General features: G+C 43.1%; 1 protein-coding gene across 1 annotated transcript; it reads left to right on the top strand.

The window, feature by feature from the left end:
* The first annotated feature begins 1,526 nt into the window (after positions 1-1,526).
* LOC139580166 (26S proteasome non-ATPase regulatory subunit 3-like) lies at positions 1,527-8,388 on the top strand. The gene is made up of 12 exons (XM_071408723.1): positions 1,527-1,618; positions 1,723-1,887; positions 2,550-2,740; positions 2,930-3,067; positions 3,256-3,392; positions 3,562-3,752; positions 4,494-4,597; positions 5,225-5,339; positions 5,422-5,541; positions 5,682-5,785; positions 7,220-7,426; positions 8,000-8,388. The coding sequence occupies exons 2-12, from the start codon at positions 1,728-1,730 to the stop codon at positions 8,075-8,077; spliced, it is 1,545 nt and encodes a 514-aa protein (XP_071264824.1). The 5' UTR covers positions 1,527-1,618; positions 1,723-1,727; the 3' UTR covers positions 8,078-8,388.
* Positions 8,389-10,608: the final 2,220 nt, after the last annotated feature.

Here is a 10,608-nt window from a genome sequence, read left to right as displayed (position 1 = left end):
TAAAGTCACCCAGAACTGTGAGAGGTGAGCCATCCTCAGGAAAGGAACTTATCAGGGCGTCAAGCTCATTGATGAACTCTCCAAGGGAACCTGGAGGGCGATAAATGATAAGGATGTTAAGCTTGAAAGGGCTGGTAACTGTGACAGCATGGAATTCAAAGGAGGCGATAGACAGATGGGTCAGGGGAGAAAGAGAGAATGTCCACTTGGGAGAGATGAGGATCCCAGTGCCACCACCCCGCTGACCAGAAGCTCTCGGGGTGTGCGAGAACACGTGGGCAGACGAGGAGAGAGCAGTAGGAGTAGCAGTGTTATCAGTGGTAATCCATGTTTCCGTCAGTGCCAAGAAGTCGAGGGACTGGAGGGAAGCATAGGCTGAGATGAACTCTGCCTTGTTGGCCGCAGATCGGCAGTTCCAGAGGCTGCCTGAGACCTGGAACTCCACGTGGGTCGTGCGCGCTGGGACCACCAGGTTAGAGTAGCAGCGGCCACGCGGTGTGAAGCGTTTGTATGGTCTGTGCAGAGAGGAGAGAACAGGGATAGACAGACACATAGTTGACAGGCTACAGAAGAGGCTACGCTAATGCAAAGGAGATTGGAATGACAAGTGGACTACACGTCTCGAATGTTCAGAAAGTTAAGCTTACGTTGCAAAAAATCTTATTGACTAAAATGATATAGTACTGCTGGCTGGTGAAATAGGCTAGCTAGCAGTGGCTGCGTTGTTGACTTTGTTTGAAAGTGTAGCTGGCTAGGTAACCTCTAACTGGCTAGGTAACCTCGACAATTACTCTAGACTACACAATTATCTTGGATACAAAGACGGCTATGTAGCCAGCTAAGATCAAACAAATCAAACTGTTGTACTGTAATGAAATGAAATGTAATACTACCTGTAATACTACCTGTGGAGCAAAGCGGAATGCAACTACTCGCTCCAAACCAAACCGGAAGTGCGTATCGTAGAGGGAGAGGCAATAGAAGTGTTGTTTCTTGTATTATTGTCTTTTGTGTCTTTAGAGGACTGCTTCACCTTAATGTCCCCTTTCCCTTTTCTTCTGTCCTTATTTTGTCCCACTTTGTCCCTTCTTTGTCCCTTCTTCTCTTCTGCCAACTAGACACTCCTTGTTAGCTAGCTAGCTTCTTTCAGGAATGTCCCTAGCAACTGCCTAGCAACAGGTAAACAACTTAGCTAGCTAAGAAAACGGTATAATTTTATGAAAAATTGTTACTTTTTCAAAAGCCTTTCTTCTTTGTTTGCTGCTTGTTTGGTCTCCTATTCAGTTTGCAGTTTTCTTTTGATTTTTTTTCGATGTACTTTACTCTAAAAAAACATTTAAATTTCAATATTTGTAGGAGCTCATCTTTTCAGCTGCTGCTGCTTAATTTGGAACTCCGGAATTTAAGAAAATGATTATTGTTAACAGATCTCCCTGTTTTATATCTACTTCAAAACAACAATTCGTACTAAAAGTAGCGTTACAGTGAAAATTATCACTTTCATCAGCTATCTATTACTTTTGACTGCTCGATATTGTCAGGATCAACTAGTATGGTATGTCCCCATAATCCTTTGCGCGTCACAATAGTTGCCAGTCATTCTGCCGACGAGACGAATGTGAGTGTTGAATGGAGTCAAATAAATGTGAATTCTACGTCGTTTATTTTGACATGTCTTATTGATAGTTACGTTGTTACTTTTACTTGCACGTTTCATTTCAGACAGTATGAAAGAGACAACAGCCAAGAGACGCGAGAAATCCAAGGACTCCAAAGCTGATAAACAGAAGGATGCGGGCCCCGAGCCGCAGGATGTGGAGATGCCGGAGGAAGACTCGGCTACTGCAGAAAAGAAACCCAAGGAACTTGATACCCTCACACTTGAAGGTAGCTAGCTAGATGGTTAGCTGAGCTTTAACACAAATACTGAAAAGGATACATTCAAACTCAATGTCAGATACTGAATATTGCAACTGCTTCGTGTTTATGCTACCTACTGTACTTAATCTTAGTTAGCTAGTTAGCGTTAGCAAGCAGTTGTTAGTCAATGTAACTAGCTAACGTTAGCTTATTTGCTCTGTTTAATTGGCAATATTTTGTTCAAATGTAGCTATACTGAGAGAATATAGATAGCTGACCTACTTAGCCTGTTTACTATATGGTCTGACTTTTATTCACTCGCTGTAGTAGTAGCTAGCTAACTGGGTATCTAACAAAAACAAAACCCCCGAGTCATAGCTAGCCAGCTAGTTAATTAATCAGTTTGCTAGCCATGTTTACTTCAATGTGTGTCAGTTGGAAATCACTACTGTCAAAGCAGTACTTTTTTGTATCTCCAACTGTAGCTAAGTCGCTCTGGATAAGAGCGTCTGCTAAATGACTTAAATGTAAATGTAGCTACCTAGCTTGCCATGTCAGTAACTACATTGTATTTTAAATTATTTTCAGTTTTGAGATAAGTGAAAGAACTGAAATTAAATGTCAGATTTTTCTGTATCACTCTTCCATAAGTCTTTCCTTATGACCTTACTCCCCCTCTCCCGTTGCAGACATCAAGGAGCATGTAAAGCAGATAGAGAAGGCTGTGTCGGGCAAGGAGCCTCGCTTTGTGCTGAGGGCCTTGCGTGCCCTGCCCTCCACCAGCCGCCGCCTCAACCCCAACGTGCTGCACAAGGCTGTGTCTGGCTTCTACACCTCCAATGCCGCCGGCAAGGAGTTCCTACTCAGCTTCCTGGAGGAGGTACGATGAGCACAGATAGTATCAGATAGAAAAGACTGTGGTACTACTATTATTGCTGAGAAACCTTGGCTACGAACTATTACTCATGGCCTTTTTCGCTCTGTCTCCTTTGGTCGCTTTCTGTCCGGTTCTGTCTTTCCTTTTCCCTCTACCCACACCCTCTCCCCTCCATCAATTGCATCCATCCAGCCCATGGACACCGAGGGAGATGTCCAGTTCAGGCCCCGTACAGGGAAGGCAGCTGCCACCCCCCTGATCCCTGAGGCGGAGGCCTACCTGCAGCTGCTCCTGGTGGTTTACCTCACCAACAACAAACGCTACACAGAGGTGGGCTGACTGAGCTCACACGCTCTCTCTCATGCATGCACAGTACATATTTATATTGGATTGAGCTCTGAATTCTCTTTGGTTTTACATTGCTCACCATCATACCATAGTCCTTAGAAATAGGTTATGACTGGTTTAATGCCCGACTGCCTGTCTTGGTTGTTAGCTTCTTACTTTTCTCTCTGTAGGCCCAGAAGGTGTCAGACGAGCTCTTGCAGAAGATCGGCCCTCAGAACCGGCGGGCTCTGGACCTGGTGGCTGCTAAGTGTTACTACTACCACTCCCGCGTCTACGAGTTCCTCAACCAGCTGGACACCGTGCGTAGGTAAGCCCACCAACACTTTCACTGACTGTTTTTGTTTTTTCTGACTTAAACAGATGGGGAAAGATGGAATTTGTTTCAAAAGGCAGTAGGCCAGTTTGGAACCTATCCAAGTCAATATGTAATGCCTTTGATCGATTTTTAAACAAATTAAACCCCTTCTCTCGCAAAGTTTCCTGCACACGCGCCTGAGGACAGCCACCTTGCGGCACGACGCCGACGGCCAGGCCACGCTGCTCAACCTGCTGCTGAGGAACTACCTGCAGTACAACCTGTACGACCAGGCTGAGAAGCTGGTGTCCAAGTCAGTCTTCCCCGAGCTGGCCAACAACAACGAGTGGGCCCGCTACCTCTACTATACAGGTGAGGGGGAGGAGCCCTAAGCATACCAATATCTGTTTAAATAAATCATCACCTGTGATTAAACTGTAAACATTTTATTAGTTGACGACATCAGAAGTTTAGTTTAATCACATTCAATTGAATTATCAGGCCACTACGCCTCTACAGATTTTGAAGTGACTAAGAAACTTCCTCAGAATATGAATTAATTTGTAGTTGTGGCCTTAGTTTGCTGCTCTTCCACTCTGATCATTCTCTCCCTCCCAGTGGCGTAAAGTACTTAAGTAAAAATACTTAAGTCGTTTTTTTGGGGTATCTGTACTTTAACTTACTATTTATATTTTTTGACAACTTATACTTTTACTTCATTCCTGAAGAAAATAATGTACTCTTTACTCCATACATTTTCCCTGACACCCAAAAGTACTCGTTACATTTTTAATGCTTAGCAGGACAGAAATTGTCAAATTCACACTTATAGAGACCATCCCTATTATGTTTCAGTGTTGGAGTGTGCCCCTGGCTAGCTGTAAACAAATGTAAAACAAGTTATTCATACTTTTACTTTTGATACTTGTCGGTTTTAGCAATTACATTTACTTTTGATAAGTAATTAAGTATATTTAAAACTTTTAGACTTCTACTCAAGTAGGTTTTTACTGGGTGACTTTTACTTGAGTAATTTTCGATTAAGGTATCTTTACTTTTACTAAAGTATGACAATCGGGTACTTTTTCCACCACTGCTCCCTCGACCCTCCAGGTCGTATCAAGGCTATCCAGCTGGAGTACACAGAGGCCAGGAGGACCCTGACCAACGCCTTGAGGAAGGCCCCCCAACACACAGCTGTGGGCTTCAAACAAACAGTCAGTACACACAGCATGCAGTTTTTCCCTAAGTGCAATTATTACATTTTAGTCTTTTAGCAGACACTCTTATCTAGAGTGACTTATCGAAGAAATTTGGATTAAGAACCTTGCTCAAGGGCACAGCCGACAGATTTTTCACCAAGTCGTCACACGGATTTGAAACGGCGACCTTTTGGTTACTGGCCCAACTCTCTTAACCACAAGGCTACCTTATTTAAAATTAAAATAAATGAAATACACTTTTGTTATGGTTTTACAGTTGTTGCTCAAACTGTATTTATATAGCACATTTCTTACAGGGGATGATGCATTTCTTTTTTTAAATATATAATATTTAGTTTTACATTTTTCCTAATTTTCTTTCTCCACTTCATACACAAACGTACACACGCGAACAACAACTTAGACGCACGCAATGACAACATCTCATCTGCCAAGACCCCCATGCTCACCCCCCCCCACCCCTAAGGCCTGCATTATTGGCTGTAAATTGTATCAATTTGTTTTTCTCAGTCGCTAATGCTATTTCAATATTTCAATAATAATTCAGCAGATACATATCAAAGTGCTTAACAAATAAAATAGCCCACAAAAAAAGTTTGTTCACATCTCTATCCCTATCAGGTCCACAAGTTGCTGATTGTGGTGGAGCTGTTGCTTGGGGAGATCCCAGACAGGCTGCAGTTCCGCCAGGCTCCACTGAAGAGATCCCTAGCGCCCTATTTCCTGCTCACGCAGGGTACGTTTGCGGGAAAGCTGGGTCATGAGAATGCATTTTAAGTGTGAGTAAGATTTCAACCCTGGTCTCTGTTCCCACACAGCTGTCAGGACGGGTAACCTGGCCAAGTTCAACCAGGCCCTGGATCAGTTTGGAGAGAAGTTCCAGGCAGACGGCACCTACACCTTGATCATCCGCCTGCGACACAATGTCATCAAGACAGGTCAGTGACCAGGCCTTTCACTTCGGGCTATTCTTCCACATTCTCAGATGGCTTCCTCTTCTTTTTAAGTTTTTGGTCATGGCTCTTCATTTTTAATACCTGAATGACTTGTTGATATTTAAAACCATCTCTCCCTGTAGGTGTGCGTATGATCAGCCTGTCATACTCTCGTATATCTCTGGCAGACATCGCTCAGAAGCTGCAGCTGGACAGTCCAGAGGATGCTGAGTTCATAGTGGCCAAGGTAACATGACATATTACAGCCATACTCAATTGGTGGACCATTATTCGAACCCAGATTGGGGTCAACGCGGTCTAGGGGCGTGGATCAGAAAACCAGTCAGTATCTGATGTGACCATTTGCCTCATGCAGCGCGACACATCTCCTTCGCATACAGTTGATCAGGCTGATTGTGGCTTGTGGAATGTTGTCCCACTCCTCTTCAATGGCTGTGTGAAGTTGCTGGATCTTGATGGGAATTGGAACACGCTCTCATACATGTCGATCCACAGCATCCCAAACATGCTCAATGGGTGACGTTTCTGGTGAGTATGCAGGCTATGGAAGAACTGGGACATTTTCAGCTTTCAGGAATTGTGTACAGATTCTTGCGACATCATTTTCATGATAAAAAATGAGGTGATTGCGGCGCATGAATGGCACAACAATGTGCCTCAGGATCTCGTCACGGTATCTCTGGGCATTCAAATTGCCATCGATAAAATGCAATTGTGTGCGTTGTCCGTAGCTTATGCCTGCCCATACCATAATCCCACCGCCACCATGGGGCATTCTGTTCACAACATTGACATCAGCAAACCGCTCGCCCACACGACTCCATACACACTTTCTGCCATCTACTCGGTACAGTTGAAACCGGGATTCATCTGTGAAGAGCACACTTCCCCAGCGTGCCAGTGGCCATCGAAGGTGAGCAATTATCCACCGAAGTCTATTAGGACACTGAACTGCAGTCAGGTCAAGACCCTGGTGAGGATGACGAGAACGCAAATGATCTTCCCTGAGGCTGTTTTTGACAGTTTGTGCAGAAATTATTTTGCTGTGCATACCCACAGTTTCTTCGGGTGGCTGGTCTCAGACAATCCCGTAGGCGAAAAAGCCAAGTGTGGAGGTCCTGGGCTGGCGTGGTTACATGTGGTCTGCGGTTGTGAGGCCAGTTGGACTGACAAATTCTCTAAAATGATGGAGGCGGCTTATGGTAGAGAAATTAACATTACAGCTCTGCTGGAAATTCCTGTAGTCAGCATGCCAATTGCGCGCTCCCTTAACTTGAGACATGGCTTTGTGCGCTTGTGTAATGATCATGCTGTTTAATAATCAGCTTCTTGATATGCCAAGCCTGTCACCCATCACATTTGAGAGAAATAAGCTTTTTGTGCATATAAAAATGTCTGGGGTCTTTTATTTCAGTTAATGAAACATGGAATCAACACTTTACAACACTTTTTTGCGTTTATATTTTTGTTCAGTGTATATATTGTACATTTACCTTAAGATCATGGTATTTTCTAAAGAGCATTAATAGAAAAGCACATCGCTTCTGTGTGGTAAATATGGCATGCAGTCCTCAACTGTCCTAAGCCACAGTTGGCAATGGAAAACTACCTCAGTCTCTTACTGATTTTTCTCTCTCCCGACCTCATCCCTCTTTTCCAGGCTATCCGTGATGGAGTGATCGAAGCCAGCATCAACCATGAGAAAGGCTATGTTCAGTCTAAAGAGACCATGGATATCTACGGTACCAGGGAGCCCCAGCTGGCCTTTCACCAGAGGATCTCCTTCTGCCTGGACATACACAATATGTCTGTCAAGGCCATGAGGTTTCCACCCAAGGCTTACAACAAGGACCTAGAATCAGCAGAGGTGTGTACCAACCTTGTACTACTCCTTGTATTAGCCCCTGAAATTGACCCTCGTGAGAGTTCTGTTGGAGATGGTAGGAAATTGTTCTTTATCTGTTCTACTGAACTACCAGTATACTATATTTTACTTTTGTGACCACAAGGGGGTAGTGTAGTCAACTACTTTTTGTCATGTTATATTTGGGGCTAGAATTTCAGACCTAGATGTGTACTATCATTTTAAAATGATTGCTATTTGCAAACTTAATCGTTTTAAAGATGCACTATGCAGAAATTACTCCGCCATTTTCTGGTTGCTAAGTCTTAGTCTGCCTAATTTCAGTTTGTGAGAATCATTGTACCATCTAAACCACTGAAATATATTTTCCATAACCAAAAATCTTATATTTTCAGCTATTTGAAGCTGGTGTACAGATGCATAGCACACATAGAACAGATCTACCGCTTAAACTTGCTTTCAATGAGTGACAGATCTATAACACACATTTGTGTGTGAATTTGGTCAGGTCTCCCAGAAAGTTACCTATTGCAGCTTTAAATTGTTGACATGTTCTTCTGTGTGTTTCCATTTCAGGAGCGCAGAGAGCGGGAGCAGCAGGACCTGGAGTTCGCCAAGGAGATGGCCGAAGATGACGACGACAGTTTCCCATGATCCTCTGAGGGGAGCAAGTGCAAGGATGCCTTGATGTTTTTTCCCTTTCTCTCCCCCTCCATCCTCCCTATTGTAATAGTTGTTTTTGTTTATTTCTCTGCAGGCAAAAGGCCATTATAACGTTATATATCTGTGTTAGCATTCTAACATACAATAAGAACACCTCTATTCAACCCTACCACTGGTCCTCGTTGTCCCTGCTTTTAGACTTTGCGTGTGACTGTTAACTTGCTGGTGGAAGCATTTGGTGTATCTGTACTGAGTTTGAGGCCAGCACACAAATAAACAGTCTTTGTCATTTTAAATTCTAATTTGGTGAACACTAATTTGTACAGTGTATGTCTGGAAAACTAAGAGCTGTTTGGCACAGAGCAGCTTGTATTTGTAAGCTTTTCTGTCAGGAATGATGTTGGGTCCTTGATTTGTTATTCTTGCTGCGCAATGCAATTCAATATCTTGACAGCTGCCCTTTCTAAAATGCAGAAATGGAAACTCATATTTCAAAATACCTTGAGGGAAATCAATTAATTTGTTGGCCCTCTTGAGAACTGCGTGCCATTGAGCTCAACTAGTTAGATTTCTCTGCCTCATTGTTCACAGCTCCTGTTCCTTCCCCTGATTTCTTCATTTAGCTCCCTCTTCCTCCTACCTCAGGGTGCATCCCAATTATCAAAAAAAAAATCAGGAAGTGTGCACTTGTTCCATTCGCTTCATGGATTTTAAAAGAAATGACTGGTATAATACAGTGCATTCGGAAAGTATTCAGACCCCTCACCTTTTTCCACAATTTGTTACGTTACAGCCTTATTCTAAAATGGAGTTTTTTCCTCAATCTACACACAATACCCCATAACAAAGCAGGTTTTTAGAAAAGGTTGAAAAATTATAAATAAATGGAAATATCACATTTTACTTAAGTATTCAGACCCTTTACTCAGTACTTTGTGAAGCACCTTTGGCACTAATTACAGCCTTGAGTCTTCTTGAGTATTACGCAACAAGCTTGACACAACTGTATTTGGGGAGTTTCTCCCATTCTCTGCACAACCTCTCCAGCTCTGTCAGGTTGGATGGTGAGTGTCACTGCACAGCTATTTTCAGGTTTTGTATGCTTAGGGTTGTTGTCCTGAACCTTTGCCCCAGTCGGAGGTCCTGAGTGCTCTGTAGCAGGTTTTCATCAAGGATCTCTGCGTGTTGCTCTGTTCATCTTTCCCTCGATTCTGACTAGTCTCCCTGTCCCTGCCTCTGAAAAACATCCCCACAGCATGATTCTGCCACCACCATGCTTCACCGTAGGGATAGTGCCAGGTTTCCTCCAAACGTGATGCTTTGCATTCAGGCCAAAGGGTTCAATCTTGGTTTCATCAGACCAGAGAACCATGTTTCTCATGGTCTGAGAATCCTTTCGGTGCCTTCTGGCAAATTCCAAGCGACTCATGTGCCTTTTACTGAGGAGTGGCTTCAGTCTGGTTACTCTACCATAAAGGCCTGATTGGTGGAGTGCTGTAGAGATGGTTGTCCTGGAAGGTTCTCCCATCTCCACAGAGGAACTCTGGCGCTCTGTCAGTGACCATTGAGTTCTTGGTCACCTCCCTGACCAAGGCCCTTCTCCCACAATTGCTCAGTTTGGCTGGACAGCCAGCTAAGGGAGAGTCTTGGTGGTTCCAAACTTCTTCCATTTAAGAATGTGTTCTTGGGGACCTTCAATGCTGCAGAAATGTTTTGGTACACTTCCCCAGATCTGTGCCTCGACACAATCCTGTCTTGGAGCTCTATGGACAATACCTTCGACCTCATGGCTTGGTTTTTGCTCTGACATGTACTGTCAACTGTGGGAGCTTATATAGACAGGTGTGTGCCTTTCCAAATCATGTCCAATCAATTGAATTTGCCACAGGTGGATTCCAATCAAGTTGTAGAAACATCTCAAGGATGATCAATGGAAACAGGATGTGCCTGAACTCAGTTTCGAGTCTCATAGCAAAGGGTCTGAATACTTATGTAAATAAAAGTTTTTCTGTTAAACTTAATAAAATATATACATTTGCAAACTTTTCTAAAACTGTTTTCATTTTGTCATTATGGGGTATTTTGTGTAGATTGAGGAAAGCATTTTTATCCATTTTAGAATAAGGCTGTAATGTAACAAAATGTGAAAAAAGGGAAGGGGTCTGAATACTTTCCCGAATGCAGTGTATAAACCAATCATATAATGCAATCATCTACCAGTCATTTCCTGTCAAATTCATGAAGTGAACAAATGCCCATGCCAACACCAATCCAGTGCTATTCAATATGTGCAGACTAGTGAATGAGTCATACTTCAGGAGGAGGGAGAGATTATTGGGACACAACCGTAGACATATGGTTCAAGGCCCTTGCAAGGTAAGGTAATTTGTGGAAAGTCAGTTTAATTCGTACACCAATTGCCATTGCATCTATGAAAATAAGAAATGTTTGTCTTTGATAAAGCGTGACAGTAGAACCTTAGTGCATGTTTTTGGCCATTTATCAATTCATTGTATTATAAA

This window comes from Salvelinus alpinus, chromosome 1 (assembly GCF_045679555.1).
Source record: "Salvelinus alpinus chromosome 1, SLU_Salpinus.1, whole genome shotgun sequence".
NCBI lineage: Eukaryota > Metazoa > Chordata > Actinopteri > Salmoniformes > Salmonidae > Salvelinus > Salvelinus alpinus.
Note: the sequence above shows the minus strand (reverse complement) of the source record. Positions and strands in the feature narration are given on the sequence as shown.

Bases quoted from the DNA above. Each gene is read 5' to 3' on its own strand.
- LOC139580166 (XM_071408723.1), top strand. From the start codon at position 1,728: ATGAAAGAGACAACAGCCAAGAGACGCGAGAAATCCAAGGACTCCAAA. The intron at 3,068-3,255 runs GTGGGCTGACTG...TTCTCTCTGTAG, and splicing joins ACAACAAACGCTACACAGAG to GCCCAGAAGGTGTCAGACGA. The intron at 5,542-5,681 runs GTCAGTGACCAG...CTCTCCCTGTAG, and splicing joins ACACAATGTCATCAAGACAG to GTGTGCGTATGATCAGCCTG.